The following is a 16,303-nucleotide window of genomic DNA, read 5'->3' on the forward strand; positions in this document are numbered from 1 at the left end:
CACGAGACAAGAAAGTCGAGCCAAAAGTATATCCCAAACTAACCTTGTGTAATTATAACGCTAAATCACTCACCTCTTTGTGAATAATAAGCATGCTAATCAGGTAACCTCCCTAATGTTTAAACATGAGCTTAGATGCATATGTATAGTTAGGAGTGGTGAATGAATCATTATTAACCAATCAGCTGTATTTTCTCGTTCTAAATATTGGGCGGTTGGAAACATGCGATGTGCTGGCTGTTGTTAAACGCCTGGCACCTGATTCTGCACAATTGAAATAAAAACAAAGATCTCGACTCAGCGTGTCGGCTGGCTCTCGCACAGGGGGTGAAGAACCCCTATTTAGGGACAGCACTGCTTCCCCCCAGCCCCTTCCCTGCCACCCCCAGCCCCAGCATCCATCTCTGCCTGCCTGCAGCCTCCTCCTGCAGAGCTGGGGTGGGCAGATGCCCGGGCACGGCCAAAAGCACGGACAAAGAAATCCTGCCAGCAGCATCGGTGTGCTTACCAACACCGGCTGCACCACTGTCTGCTGGAGAAATCTCTCCCTCCAGTGTAAGCACCGGGAGGACAAGTGCTCTGAGACACTTGCTGATACCCTTTGGCACTTTTGCTTCCATTTTCCCATCCATAAAATAGTTCTTTTCTCAGACTTACTATTATTTGGGCTCTGTACTCTTTGGATCAAAACTCCTAGAAAGCTGGTAAGTCCTGTTGGGGTGTTTGGGCCTAAAAATGCTCCCGTAAGCACTCCAGCGCAAAGGAACAGAGAGCTCCATTCTGCCTCACACTGTAATTTTATTACATTACTGTCAGTTCTCATAAGCTATTAGGAAAATATAGAATAATAGAATTGTTTAGGTTGGAAAAGACCTTTAAGATCACCAGGTCCACCGGTTAACATAGCACTGCTACGGCCACCACTAAACCATGTCCCTAAGTGCCACATCTACCTGTCTTTTAGATACTTTCCAGGGATAGTGACTCTACCGCTTCCCCGGGCAGCCTGTTCCAATGCTTGACAACCCTTTGGGTGAAGAAATTTTTCCTTGTACTCAATCTAAGCCTTCCCTGGGTCAACTTGAGGCCGGTTCCTCTTTGTGGGAGAAGAGATCAATGGCCCCTTGCTACAACCTCCTTTCAGGTAGTTGTAGAGTGTGATAAGGTCTCCCCTCAGTCTCCTTTTCCCCAGGCTAAACACTATATATTTATTGTCAGCCCGCAGAGTACAGCATTCTGGTGCAGCAGCCTGAGGCTGGGTTTAGCCGAGGGCTGGAAGGCTGCACCTCCCTGCACCGTCTGGGTGGGCAGGCACTGGAAGAAGCCAAAGACGCGCTGCCTGCTTGGAGGCCTCAGGGAGGCGTGAAACACCCCAGAGCCCTGCAGTACCGTAACAGCTGTGTTATTAGCTACACTGAATTGTTTCCCCTGTTGTTCATGGGATGAAAAAATGACATTTTGCTCTGCTGGCCTGAAGCAAACCCTGTGTTTCCTTGGAGCGTGCCCCACCGTGAAGCGGCCGAGCTGTCCCCACGGCCATCAGCAGGGACAAGAGGCAGCACATGGGGGTCCCGGCACTGTAGGCCCCTCCCAGACAGCGGGACCTGCCCCGGGGAGCAGCTCTGCCACCTCAGGCTCTCCAGGCCGAACTTCCACGTCCCATTTTGCAAGTATGACAGGCCCACCGGGCCTCCCGCTTATTTGGCCCTGGAGGGGTCTGTTCTCTGGACCTCACGGAGCGCTGCTGCCGAGGCTCGCTCGGGGTGCGCATCAGGACGGCGGCTGGCTCTCCCGGTTGAGCCGGTTTCCATTCCCGCCTCCACACGAACCCAATCTTCCCCCGTTTCCCCCAACAGCGCCGCGCCCCGCAGTCCCCCCGCCCTCCCCTCAGCCGCGGCCCCGCCCCCGCCCCCGCGGACCCTAGCCCCGCCCCTGGCCCGTCTGTCCAATCAGAGCGAGAGGAGGGCGGAACCAAGAGGGGGCGGGGCGCGACCGCCATTTTCTTTACGGCGGGGCGGACGTGAAAGGGACCCCTAGCGACGGCGCGGCGGTTGCTAGGGGTACTGAGCTCTCGCGATGCTTTCCGGCGGCGCCAAGATGGCGGAGGCGGTGGTGGAGCTGTTGGAGCGGGCGGCCAGGCGGGAGGTGCCGCTGGAGGAGCTGCGGGCCTTGCGGCTCGCCGTGCAGGCCGTGCCGCCCGCAGCCCTCCGCGCCCGCCTCAGCGACGACCACCTGGGAGCGCTCTTCGCCCTCCTCAGCGTCAATGACCGGTGAGCGGCGTCTCGGCTCTGCGGGCCTGACCCGGCTCTGCGGGCCTGACCCGGCAATGCCGCATCCCCTCTCCCTTTTCCCCGGAGCATGGTGACTCCTGCTGCTACCCCACCTCCTTCCCTGCCCTCCTTTGGGGTGGGGGCTGGTAGAGCTGGGGATCTGGGAGCACCCAGTGGCGTCCCTCTCCTGAAGGGCTTGGGTTTGTCTCTGTCCCGCCCAGGGAGCAGGTGTCTGCCTGTGTTTCCATCCTGGAGAGGCTCCTGCAGGCCCTGGACCCGGTCTACGTGATCCAGAACCTCAGAGAAGAGCTTCAGAAAGGGCTTTTCCACCCTGATGACTCCGTGAAAATCCTCACCATATCTCAGGTACAGGGTTTTGCCCCAGGAGAGGGGGACAGAGCTCTGTCTTGAGCCAGGCTGGGTTAGTCCTAATCTGTTACTGTTGTTTCATGTCCTAACTTGTGACAAAAGCACTACATTAAGTGCTATGTACAGGAATTGTGCTCCTCTTCCAAGAAGAGCCATGCAATTTTGGATAAATGCTGTGCAATGTGTTGGTATATAATGCTTTATGACATGTCTGTTAAACATAATGTATAAAACTATGTCTTGACAGAAGTAAATTGTAAATGAATCTTCGGTCATGTGTTCTGGATAAAGGTTTAAAAGCCAGTGCTGACAGCAGGTGCCATAAGGATCAAGTGCAGCAACATTTTGATATTCAGGATACTTTGAACAATATTGTAGAAACATTGAAGAGGAATAGGCTGTAGTAGCTTGACACTTGTTGCGTTAATTTAGAAGAATAGAATTGTCAAACATTGTAGTTTTGAATGGACTTCTAGAGGTTTCAGGTCCAGCCCCCAGCTAAAAGCAGGGTAACCTTGCGGCAGGCTATGCAGGGTATTGTCCAGTTGAATTTTGAGTATCTGCGAAAATGGTGATTCTGTCTGTCTAGGTAGCTGTTCCAGTGCCTGAATGTCCTTATAGTAGAAAAAGTTTGTTTTAATGTTATTTTCTATAGTTATTTACAATTATTTTAATGATGTCTTTAGGTTGGGAGGATTGTTGAAAATTCAGATGCTGTTACAGAAATTCTCAATAGTCCTGAACTATTACGGCAGATAATAAATTGCATTGGTGGAGAGAAAATAGCGGTGGCTAAAGAGGTAAGCATTGCTTTGGTTTTTTCTTCCTCTACAAGGTGATGTAGACGCTGCAGAAAATACCTTTTCTACTGTGTCTGTGATGACAGCCTCTGCTCTTCTTTGCTCTTCTTTTTTCCTCAAAAAGAGTTGCTTGAAAGGTGTTATAACCATGTAGGTGCCCTAAGCCTAGAAATTACTTAGATGTGATAGAAAATTTACTTAGAACTGTTATCTTCCAGTAGCTGTTGATGCCAAAGTGAACTCATAGATCTGAATTTAATGGCAGAGACTTGGATCACAGTAACTGTAACTAGCTCTTGTCAGTGATACAGTAATTCTTATTGAAAAGTGACTAGCAATTAGGATTTTAGATGTGTAACATGATTAATATGTCAGTAAAGAACAGTGAAATTAAGTCAGATTGTCTTGGATTTTCTTCTCTTTATGTTTTTCTTACAATGCGTTGCTGTTTTTATTTCCAGGCCATCAAATCTCTCTCAAGAATAGCACAGACGCAAGATGGCTTAGAGGCTTTATTTGTGAGCAATTTGTTGAGTGACTTGAAAAATGTCATGGCAACAAATGATATTGTTCGATACAGAGTGTATGAGGTAGGAATGCGATCAGTGTTAGCATTTGGATGACGTGATACTGCATTTCTCTTGGACTGTAGTTCTGAATTACAATCTGCATTTTGTGGCTAAATCATTATTAAATTATTATTAGTATTCATCCCTGCATTACAAACTCTTCTTCCTGTCTGTATTTTGTCAAGACAAGAAAGGAGCAGGAAGAGTACAGCAGTGTTGGTCCTCAATGTCATATGTTCTTAGTTTATGGTACAAAGGTGCGAAGTATTGTTTACATCTTTTATTTTCTAACTCATCGTCCCTAAGGCATTGGAAGGGCTACACAGAGTTACTAAAGATACAATAAAGTGTTTGCTCCCTTGAAATTAAAAGTCAAATAGCTGCTGAAGTCTCTCAACATTTGGATGTGAAGTGCTATTGAAACTTGTGGAAGGGGAAAGAGATCAGGAGAGAGCTGCCAAGCGCGTCAGTCTAGATATGTATGGCAAAGGAGAAATAAAACAATTTAGCCATTTTAGAGCTTAATGGGGATAGTAGTGATGATCCTCTGAAGAAAAGTTGACTGTGTGTAGAAATCAAATGCATGTGCTGTAAACTTGGAACTACTTATGAACTTGTTTCAAGCAAACATTTAGGTTAATTATGAAAACTTCATAAAGTTCTATATTTAATCTATATTGGGTTATTCAGCATTATAAGATGTATTTGGCCATTCCTGTGGATTGTTAACATTATAATATTTTCATAAACCAACACTTTTTCTTCTGCTTTTTAGTTAATTGTTGAGATTTCTTCGGTGTCGGCAGATTCGCTGAATTACTGTGCAAACAGTGGGTTAATATCAGAGTTAATTGGAGAGCTGACTGGAGATGATGTGCTGGTCAGGTATGTTGGCAGTGAGTTTGCCAGCGAGATTTCCCTTTCCCCTCTTTGTTAAAACTCTGATGTTCGGTCTTAAAATAACAGTCTTTAAACACGTTTGTGTGTGTTTCTTGTCAAACCCTTTTCAGGAAAACGCTTTTATCTGCCTACTCTTAAACAGCCTTGAGTGTAAAATACTGTATACTTAAATTTGAAAACCAGGTTGAAGTTTCCCCAGTATGCTGTGATAATTGTAATGCTGGGCTGCAATGTAAACACTTTAGAACTCTTTCCAGCTGTACACCTAAAATAAGATAGCTGAGTGAGCTTGGAGGGGTGTTGGACAGTTGAGGTATTTTGGGTTTTGTTTTTTTTTTTGTTTGGTTGGTTTTTGTCCTAAGGGTAGCAAAACCTGTTTTTTTCTTAATCACTGAGTACTTGAAAACCCATCTGAAATAGGCTAAAATAACTGTCTGTCTGTTACAGAGCTACATGTATAGAGATGGTGACCTCACTGGCCCATACACCACATGGGCGTCAGTACCTTGCTCAACAAGGAATTATCGATAAAATTTCGAACATCATTGTTGGTGCGGAGTCTGATCCTTTCTCAGGCTTTTATTTACCAGGTTACATCATGCGTTTCTTGTTTCTGGTGTTTGCTTTTATTAATGAGTTAAATTGAGAGGACTTAAGCCTCTGTTTTGAAAGCTCATGTGAATTTTTGAATATTAGAACATGATGTGCACAAAAAGGACAGTCTAATACATGAATAATATTACTCATTAACAGTGGTAGTACAGGTAAAATCTGGCGAGACTGTACTAAAGGTTTGAAGTTTGTGTTACTGTAGTCTCCTGAGGTTTTTTTTTATGAATTCAAGAAGACAGCTGTTACTTCATTAATTAAGTAAATCCCAAAATACTGACTGGTTCCTTAGTTCTGTCCTTATTCTGATGCCTTTCACAAACAGTATTCAGATTTAATATCACTAGTTTAGCAGTGAAACAATCTTATGTTAGTTATCTTATTTAATTTTGACATTGCTAAAGTTACTGGTTTTCCACTCTGAATGCTTTTTTTTTGTCTTGTTCTCTCAGGTTTTGTTAAATTTTTTGGAAATCTGGCTGTTGTAGACAGTCCACAGCAGATCTGTGAACGATACCCTGTCTTTATGGAAAAAGTCTTTGAAATGGCAGAAAGTCATGATCCAACCATGATTGGAGTGGCCGTGGACACGCTAGGAATCCTGGGATCAAATGTGGAAGGCAAACAGGTTTTACAGAAAACTAGTTAGTATTTTTTTTTTCTTTAATAAAACTTTCTCAGTATGTCATAATATACAGGAGTGAATTGGTTTGGTGTAGTACAGAAAGGAATTGAAAAATATATTTATTTATCTGATAATCAAGGGTGTCTGAATAGCTGTGCTATAGCAGATAAGGTGTTTTTTAACCATCTTGCCAAGCATGGCCGTGTGAAATACCTGGCAGGTAGAATTCTGGTATCACAAGTGTGATTCAAACTATTCTTTTCTAGTGAGCTGCATCACTAGTAATCAGTAGTTGTACTTCAGATTCTTCTGTTTCTACTGATGTCATGACCTCCCTACCAGCGTTAGAAAAACATGAACTACCACATAATGATGCTTTCTGTAAAGACTGCATTGTTTCTTGTCTTATAAAACTATTCAGAGGATTCAAAGTAGGTGCTACGCTTCTTGCTGCTAGTCCAAACTTCGGGGTTTTTTTAAGTGGAAAATTTGTATTGCAGATAGCTATCGGAGTGTTGCAGAATGGCATTGAAGACTTCTAATTACAAGTGTAGTAGGATCCACGCTTCCCAAGATAACTCAGTTATCTGTGATACATAACTTCCTTTTTGGAAATGTTTGGATAGTCTGGAGAATTCACGTAGAAATTTATCTTGGATCCATGTGAAGCAAAGAGTCTTACACTGTTTTTCTTATAGTAGATCAAGAAGCTGCCTTTCTCAGGTTTAATGTACAACACTCTCTTTCTAGCAGTTAATGTGGTATAATGTGACTGATGGGTAACTCTGTACTCCTGTAGAGGTCTGTCTGAATTAATTAAAAGCAATTTGTTTTTATTTTCAAAGGAAGTAGATTTCAAAGTCTGTTAAACAGAATAGGGCACCAAGCAAAGAATGCCCCCACAGAGTTACGACTTCGATGCTTGGATGCAATTTCATCTCTTCTTTACTTGCCTGTAAGTTTGTGGTTTGGATTGTTGTCTCTTTTCTCTTTTTCTTTTTTTTTTTTTTTAATCTACAAGAATTAAATTATTGTGTGAAGACCTTTTGCAGCCTCTAGCTTAGGTAGAAGTGGTAGCTTTCTAGTATTCAGAATCATTAATTTTACTGTTTTGAGATTCCCTGATTTATTTGTTTGCTTAAAGTTTGAATTTCTTTGTAAGAAGCCAGGTGTTCTGAAATCTGTTCATAAAACACGAAGTCCAGAGATGATTGGCAAGGGAATGGGAGTGAGCAGTTTAATATTCTTGTACTTTAAAGAGATAGTGGCAAACTGCTGTCATCCCTGTGTGTGTTCTTTAGATCCAGTCATCTGGTTTTAATAGTGTAGCTCTAAATGAGCAAGTAAGCCATTTTCATTTGTCTTGCAGGACTGCACTCCAGCACAGCACTTATCTCGTGTATCAAAATCAATTTATTTAAATCTGTCCTTCAAGCTAAATGAAATATAGAAGGCCACTTCTTCATTCATGAACATAAGTTAAAAATTTAAACTACTTCAGTTTAATCTCCTGGTGGTGTGTTTCAGATGACTTCCTTAACCGTTGAACGTATACTCAAAACTTGAAAGCTTTGCATAATCCTAATCAAACTTTTGTTTTTTGCACCTTTCTCTGATGCATGTAGCCAGAGCAGCAGACAGAAGACCTTTTGAGAATGACTGAATCATGGTTCACATCCTTGTCTAGCCAGCCGTTGGAGCTCTTCAGGAGCATCAGTACTCAGCCATTCCCTGATCTCCACTGTGGGGCTTTACGGGTGTTTACTGTAAGTGCTTCTTGTTCTTAAAGATCAAGTAGCGAATTGTCTTGCCATTCAGTCCCAGATTTTTTGAAGTGAATGCCACAGACTTCTTGTTGAAGCCCTGAAGTGGTCAGAAATAAGGCCTTTTTCGTTATGCCCCACTTGCATCCACCATTTGAGTAACGCAGGAGACATGTCATGTCTGTAATGCTTATTTTCTTACAAATTGGGGGCGGGGGGGGAAAGGCAACAGCTCTGCTTAGGTGGCTGCTTTGATATCAGAAGCACTGCTGTGATAATTCACTTAAAACTTTAAAGATAAGCACTGAACTGTACTTGTTTTCCAGTATTAAACCCTGCTGCTTGATTTGAGTGGTGGTTGTGTAACTACCGTGTGGAATGAATATCCCATTTCATTTTTTCTATTCCTTGGCTGTTTGCGTAACAGCCTACTGTGTAACTGGTTTTGGGGTTATTAAAATGAGGTGTTTCACCCGCTCCCCTCTCTTGTCTTTATGTTTAGGCTATTGCAAATCAACCGTGGGCCCAGAAGTTGATGCTTGACACTCCAGGGTTTGTGGAGTACGTTGTTGACAGATCTGTGGAGCCTGACAAAGCTTCGAAGGATGCCAAATATGAACTTGTTAAGGCCCTTGTAAACTCCAAAACAATCGCGGAAATCTTTGGAAATCAGTATTACTTGAGGCTTAGGGCTTACTTGCGTGAAGGCCCTTATTATGTTAAGGCAGTTTCCACTACAGCTGTGGAAGGAGCAGAATAATGTCACTGATGTCTTGGTTCCCCTTCTTGCAAACCATGTTACTGAAATAGGTGTTAAGATATAAGGTGTAAAGACTCTCCACGCTGGAGTCTTTTGAGATTGTCTCTTTAAAGGAATGTGAAGCACTTCGACTCTATTTAAAATGAGGGTGATGAGAGCGAATCAAAACCTCTAGGGCACAGCATAATTTCCCATAGAATGTCATGGCAGAAGTTCTCTGTACTGTCGTGAGACAAGTAACCAAGGTAAGCACTCTGTCAGCTGCTGACTGTCTCTTATTTTGCAGAAATTAATCAGTGTTTAGTTAAACTGTTCTTGGGTTTGGAGTTCCTGTAGTATTTTCTCAGTAGATCACAGTTCAATTAAAAAGAAAAAAAACAACAACAAAAAAACAAACACCAAAACACCTTGAGGTTTGTAACCTCAGATGCTGCCATAGTTTCTCTTTTTTTAATTTTTTTTTTTTGTATCTGCCAAATTTGGCACTCACATAACTCTCTTAGCCAGTTATATTCTGTCAGAAACCCTGTTGGTAAGAATAAGGTAGTAACATTCTGTCCACAGGAGGGAGTACGAACTGGATTCTCTTCTATTTTCCACTTGCTGGATGTGAATCTTGCTTGAATAAATAATCCTAAATATTGTTTACATTTTATGCTGAGGATGAAAAAAAAGCTTTTAGCCCTTTTAAAAACAAAGAAATGCACGCTGTAGTGTGTAAAACCAAATTGGGAACTCTGTCTCCCTCGTTGACTGCGACATTGTGTGACAGCTCAGTTTACTTGCTCAAAAGGAGCATGAGCTATAGCACTACAAGTCTACTTCAGAACCAAATCTTAAATTGTTTACACTATTTTTTAACAGAAATCCATTTTTTAATTTTAAGTGTTATTTAAAAAAATGTGTAATTTTAGTTGCCTGAATTAGAATAAAAAGGGTAAGAACACAAAGCTTTCATGTTTAAGGGCATGAACTGAGTTAGGAGTGTGGAAATGTAGTACCTTACAAAGTTGTAATCTTCTTTTGAAGATGGTCAGTATCTCAGTGGATGAGATGCGAGACTAGCTGGACGCTCTAGTGATGTGTCTTTGTCCACAAACAGAGACCACAATGTACTTTATACAAAAGGTTTATACTATTTTTGTTGAGGACATAAGAAACAAATCTGAGGAATGGCTGGGGGGAGCATAATAAAACCATAGAATTACTACTTCTGGGCTTACTTTAGTAGCGTGTCAAGTCAGGAATACCTTTATGGAGAGTACTTGCTCTGTGCCCCCACTCTGCGAAGGGGAGTGGGATGATATAGTTGTGCAGTAACTCTCCTCTTGCTCATAGCATTGAGCTGCAGCAGAGGTGATGGTATTGCCTGCCAAAAATTGCTGGCCAGGAGTCAAAGTGGGCTCAGAGGAGCCGGGTGGTTGGGGAAGATCCCTTCGTGTTTAATAAGCTGTCGGAATGCAGGTGATCTGCCTTGCTGCTTATGATCTAATATGTACAAAAGTTGTCGTCCAACGTTATACTGCTGCTGACGCTTTCACCCTAGATGTGCATAATAAACACCTGCTAGTGAGAAATGCAGTACACAGTGTCTCATTTGTGACCGGAAAGAGCATGGAAGCTTCATGAATCCCACATCCAGAAAAAACATAAAAGCACTAAAAAGGAAATTAAAAGAGTATAGAAGTCCAGAGTTTGCACCCATATTGGACAGTTCAGCTTTGTTGTTTTAGGTGGCTTTGTGTGCTGGTAGCTCTGTATGAGCCATATACTAAAATCTCAGTAAAAGAAATCAATATATAAACCTTTTCTGCAATTCATGAGCCTCTTCCATGTGTGTTTTCAGCTGTTGCTTTTGAAGGCCATTCTTTGTGCTAAGTCTTTAGCATCTGCTTTGCATGGTACGTTTGCCAAATACAATATTTTGGAATACACAGATGCCAAACAAGGAGATTTTTTTATATATGCACATATTCTTTATTTTGTTGAGCTTTGAGCTCAACATTCTGATGAATTGATCACACGCTTACTTGTTATTCACATGTAGTTCCCTACCCATCCTGTGTATTGCTGTATGGTTTACATGTTGCTGATGGTGTATCTTGTATGCAAAGGAAAAATTTAAGTGTGGTGTGTCAGTCCTTTCCCCTGGAAAGTAGGAGATAATTGAGAATAAGACAGAAATGGAATAGCGGAGAATGAGAGTTGAGGTAACACACTAAACTTGATGAACTTGGTTTAAAAAAAAAAAAAAGAAAACAAAACCCAAACTCCCAACCCCAAATCTCATCATTTGACCCTGGTTAACTTGGTACTTAAGAAGTGTGGATCCTTCGGAGCACACCTGTGATTCCTTCCATCACAGTGGGAGCAGTAGTGGGGCCTTGAAGGTGCCCGTGTGTGTCCATCACAGCTGTAGAACCAATCTGTCTGGCTCGTCTTCCTGCTGCTGGAGGAGCTGATGTGGTTGAGTTAATCCAGAGGGTGTAGGCACAGCTGGGCTTGTGTTCTGTGGCTGGTTACCAATTTGGGGAGTTTTTACCTTGTGAATAAGGCTGGTGTTAGCAGTGTGCTGGTGAGTTTGTTCTGAGTGGGCTGCTGATGCGGTTCTCCAGCATGTTGTGGCGTTGAGGTGCTTGTGTTAGTGTTTCTCTGATATCGTGACTGACAGAAATACAAGATTCTTTAACAGGTAAGTTGGATTTCTTGCCTAGAATCTCCCTGGTCTGTTTACTGAAGCGATTCCTGCGATGGTTCAATGGCTGTTCCCACTCTAAGCTGCTCCCTGGTTTCACTGGTACTGTAAAACAGGCTGCTCAGAAGCAGCTCCCTTTTGTGGACGGAAAGATTCCGCTTTGTTCCAAAATACTTTGGAAATAGGTGATGCCTTGCTCAGATGAAAAATGTGGGAGTTTTGGCATAAGGTAGAGGACTTCAAAAGTGTGGAAAACACTGGATACAGACAAAGTCTCTTGGAATACTCTCTTTTTTTTTTTTTTTTTTAAACTTGCATGCACTTGTAGGTACTTTAGTAGCTGAGTACATCCAGTTGTGCTGCTGTCACACTCTACAGCATTGAGGATTCGTTTGCTGTTGAAGAGAACTAACTTTGAGAGGAGATTGTTATTACTGAATGTTAACAGGATAAAAGAGCTGGTAATAGAAAATTCAGGCTTTCTCCACAAATGTTAATCGGCAAAATGAAGAACCTCATTTTTAATTCTATCTAAGTTAAACTGCTTGAACTTATCAATATAGGTCAAAACCTTGCAGGACACCAGACCGTAGTAAGTTTCCAGTAAGGAGCAATCTTTGCCATTGCTTGTTTCCTTCCAGTCTTTAAATAACTCGTCCTCTTTCATGTTGGAAGAGGTGAAAATGAATTTATAGCAGCATCGATTGTAGCTGATGTGCTTTTCCCCGGAGAACCGAGAGCTGTGGATGGGAGTGATGCCAGCTCTTTTAGCACAGATTCCAACAAAGATGTCGGGGGGCACCGAGACTGCCACCTCCTTGGCGGCCACGTAGACCTTGCGAGCGACGTCCTGGGACATGACAAAAGCGCTCCCTTCGCAGTAATCTGGGTAAAACTCTTCTGCGTATTGATGGATGGGAACAAACCCAGGGCTTCTGGGGTCTCTGTCAGGCGCTACTTGATGAACGACCCTCCCCATGTAAATGTCCTCTAGCTGCGTTAAGCTAAGCAAGTGCCCAACCAGACTTGGAATACTGACAAACAGGCCTTCATCTGCTTTAAGAATATACCTTGCATGGGGACAGAAAGTCACCGTCCACTCCACGCTCATCACCATCTTCTGTGTCTGCGTCTCGGGAGAATCGATGAAACTGCCTTCGATAATGTCTCTGTGCTTTTGAGACTCTTCATTGATCTCCAGCTGGGTGGTTACTGACGCCGCCTTTCCTAAAGCAAACAGAGTAAGGACAGCATAACCGCTGGCCTCTGTCACGTTGCCCCATGTCTGCCTGATCACGTTGCGCCTTGTCCTGTTTTCTGGGCTACTGCAGACAAGAACGAGTAAAAATATCTCTTGATCAGAGCATGTTGCTGCGCTGCTGACGGTGTAAGAGAGATTGGCCTTTAGAGGATCCATGTCCAGCTTCCTGGCCCTCTCCCTGATTTCAAGAGTCTTTGCATCGGTGTAAGAAAGAGGTAATGACCGCAGGAAGTATTCCTCCAGTAAATCTGCTCCAAAAAGCAGCATGTGGAAAAGCAAGACATTAAAGAGGATGAAGCACCACTGGTGAGTCCGGAGCCTGCAGGGTGTCAGCTGGAGAAGAGAAGACACAGACACTGAATTCTCTTGCTACTAGAACAGAAAGGCTTTCCTTCATTTTATAATACGTTCATGGAAAACAATCATGACTTTTAGACCGCGGTCTTTGTATTATTAGTGTAAGGCTCTTTTCCTGCTAGAAACTTAAGCAACCCTACTCCCTGTGGCACAGCGAGATCCCAAGCTGAGGACATTACCACGCTGTAGTTTAGAAGGCTCCTTTCCATGCATGGAAATAAGGAGGAATAACTCGCTATTAATATTTTCTGACTGTTTTTAAGCTGTTACCGAAGGCCTGAGATGCTAATGAGGACCTGTAATGTTAATATGTGTCCTCAAAGGAGAGCCTTTGGTGCTTGGCCTGACAACGCCGTATGAAAGCTGTCAGGGTAAGAAGCCAGAGGGAAAGGTGTTCGCCAGCCTCGAGCACTCACCTGCATGGCGGTGGGAGTTGTCCCTGCAGCAGGGTCTGGGTTAATGTGGGAGGCAGTTCCTCCTCCGCAGAGGCTTACGGGGCAGCGGCCGTATCTGGGTCTGCGGGATCCAGTTACTGCCCAGTACCCAGAGGCGATGGCTTCCACCTCACCTGCCTGCGGGGAGGAAAGATGATCCCAGGGGATGATCGTGTTGCAGCTGCGTAAAACACAGAGCAAACAAAACTGTAGCCTTTCCCTTTATTAATTTCTGACACTTGGGGGTGGGTCTCTGAGAAAGAAGTGAAGCAACTGCTAGAGTTTTGATAAAAGGGGTCCTCGGGGACCTTTGTGAAGCTGTGCTGCGTCTGCCAGTGTGGTTTTGACAGCCGTGTCATTTTGGTGGTGTTTCTCCTGTGCAGGGCAGTTGACCCCTGTGCTGAGCACTCCGCATCTCCCCAGATGGACGTTTGGTGCCTGAACTTGGTGGGTTTGCCTTGTGTGGGGTCGCCGTGGACGCGGAGGATGCGCGAAGGCGGTGGGCAGCGCTGGGCCAGGCTGTCTCCAGTGCGTGGGGCTGAGCAGGGAGAGGGGTACGGAGAGGCTTTCCCTGTGCTGGGGCCCTGCTCCGGGCCAGGCACCTCGCTTGGCTCCCTCCATGGCTTCTGCAGCCAGGTAAGCGCAGGACACTGTTTAGTACCAGGTGTGTTTTTGATGGGCACCTGGGAGCAAGACACAACTAAGGGGCTTTGCAGGGGGAGCTGATGGTGCTCAGCTGGAGGGCCCATGGCCAGGAGGCTGGGGATGTTTTGGTCTGTCTCCCCACCTCCTGCCCCTCCAGCATCCATTTACGGAAGCGGGGATATGAACACTAACGACCTGAGTTGATGGTCCTCTGCTTTCTGGCAGCACAACGTCATTCCGTGGTTTCAAATGACTGTATGGATTTATGATTTTGGAGTGGTTGCATGTCCTGGTGAAGAGCCGTGATGATCTACCCCTGGACACCCCTTCGGCATGGCCTCGGCTGCGCCGGATCCTCCGCGTGTTAATGTTGGCTGAGCGGCGGCTGCGCTGGGGCTGGGGAGCCGCAGGGGACTGGAAGTGCTGGAGGGGGGAGTGCCAAAGACACCACAAACAGGATGGAGGTGTCAGCAGGGGTGAGAGTTGGCTTTGGCAGCAGGTCCGCAAGCCTTGGGGCCTGTGGAGCACCGAGGGGGGAGAGAGGGGTTGCGGGTCCCCAGCAGCCCCCGGGGGAGAGCAGGTGGAGGAGGTGGGCAAATTGGGGTGGGAGGTGTCAGCCTTCATCAACACAAGTGTGGGAACTCCAGCCTCCATGTGAGAGCAGAGAGAGCGTGATTTTATTTTTTTTGTTTGTTTTGAAAAGATTTCTCATAGTTAAGGGTGGATCTCTGATACGGCATCCCCGGGTGAAAGGGTGCAAGGAGAAGGCAGCGTCGCTGTGTTTTGCCGTGGCTGTGTGCCTTGTCAAGGGTGTGATGCTCTGACCATTGCGATCCTCCCTGAAGCATCCTCTGGGGACTCTGCGTCAGCCAAATGTCCCAAGGAGATGGAGAAGAGCTTTGATTTCTGGCTTGGGGTGACCAAGGGCTAATCCCTCAGCTCTGGCTGAGCCCCTTGGCTCTCCCAGTGCCTGCCCCTGGGTCTGCGGCAGTGGGGGGAGGTCTTTGCCGTGTGTATTGGGAAATCTGCGTTGATACAGGGAGCAGCTAGAATTAACAGAAGAAACCAGGTCCCCACAATGTGGTCACAGCTGGGAAGTGCATCACGCCCCTCTGAAAGACAACCCAAACACACACAGCGTGTGTGTCCCAGTGCAGACCTCGGCTTTAGGCTCTCCAAAATTGGGAAAAACGCCTTTCACAGAGCTTGTGTGTCAGCTGGGCTACAGCTTCATTGGGACCAGCCCCGCAGTCATTATAAACCCTTGCTGAAGTTGTGCTTTGAAGCTTGGCGAGCTGTCAGCATGGGAAATGTCAGTTAAATGTGTTCTCTGAAATAAAAAGCAAATACAGAAATATTTTTCATGTATAATAATATAGCACTATAGCCTCAGACACCCAATCTGGGAAAAAAATTCTTCCTTTGAAGATGCTCCGTCTCCAGCTAAACCATTTAATAAGCAAATAAATACTAGCATTTGAAACCACTTCCATTAAAAATATTGGCTTTCCCAATTGTGCGTTTTTAGAATAATAATAAAACCCACATGTGTATCATCCCTGTCGCAATTACGCACAGCGTGGTGCTTGCAGCACTTCTGAAGTCATTTCTTTAGCACGGCTTTGTGGTGGCAGCAGGAACTTCAAACAGTCGCCGATATCACGTATATAAGTTTAACACTATACAACCGCAGTCGGGACACGGGGTTTTGTTTATCTGAAGAGCCTGGCTGAGTCCCGCGGGGGAAGGCTGAGGAGGAACAGACAAGAAATGACTGCTGAAGGGTAAAATAACTGATCTGGAGTGACACAAACCCCTTGGCTTCGGGGACTTTGCCTGGGGGTGATCCCTCCATCCTTTGAAACCCAGGCTCCAGGCAAAGGTACTGCACAGCTGCTTATGCGTGCCCTTGTCTCACTTTTCAGATGGGTGAAGTCAAGCATGTTCTGGGAAAACCTCACTCCCAGTGAGATCCAAGAGCTTCCAGAAGAAGGGTGAATTCAGGATCCCCGGAGTGACTGAAGTCAGGTCGGTCTGGGGAACGGAGTGCCGTTCCTACGGCTTCACTTAAACCCTGAAAAATCTTGTGGGTGTAAATTAGGGAAACAACCAGGAAAGCAGGTTTTCCTGAGCCACAAGGCTATAATTTGCTTGATGTAAGCTCTTTTCATGTTTTCCTTAAATTTTGCATCCAAGCAAAACTCATAATGGGAGCAGGGATGTACCGATAACGCTGTGGACGACCT

At 45.0% G+C, this 16,303-nt stretch overlaps 2 protein-coding genes across 2 annotated transcripts; one reads left to right on the forward strand and one right to left on the reverse strand.

The window, feature by feature from the left end:
- Window positions 1–1,967: 1,967 nt before the first annotated feature.
- PSMD5 (proteasome 26S subunit, non-ATPase 5) lies at window positions 1,968–10,899 on the forward strand. Its single transcript, XM_074608658.1, has 10 exons — window positions 1,968–2,270; window positions 2,492–2,636; window positions 3,326–3,439; window positions 3,901–4,029; window positions 4,784–4,893; window positions 5,356–5,498; window positions 5,970–6,161; window positions 6,988–7,097; window positions 7,768–7,908; window positions 8,408–10,899. The coding sequence occupies exons 1-10, from the start codon at window positions 2,077–2,079 to the stop codon at window positions 8,663–8,665; spliced, it is 1,536 nt and encodes a 511-aa protein (XP_074464759.1). The 5' UTR covers window positions 1,968–2,076; the 3' UTR covers window positions 8,666–10,899.
- An 812-nt stretch (window positions 10,900–11,711) lies between these two features.
- On the reverse strand, window positions 11,712–14,221 carry B3GALT9 (beta-1,3-galactosyltransferase 9). Its single transcript, XM_074608389.1, is given in 4 exon segments — window positions 11,712–12,954; window positions 13,395–13,553; window positions 13,555–13,593; window positions 13,721–14,221. Coding segments are annotated over 4 exon segments (1,800 nt in total). The 3' UTR covers window positions 11,712–11,853.
- Window positions 14,222–16,303: the final 2,082 nt, after the last annotated feature.

This window comes from Larus michahellis, chromosome 15 (assembly GCF_964199755.1).
Source record: "Larus michahellis chromosome 15, bLarMic1.1, whole genome shotgun sequence".
NCBI lineage: Eukaryota > Metazoa > Chordata > Aves > Charadriiformes > Laridae > Larus > Larus michahellis.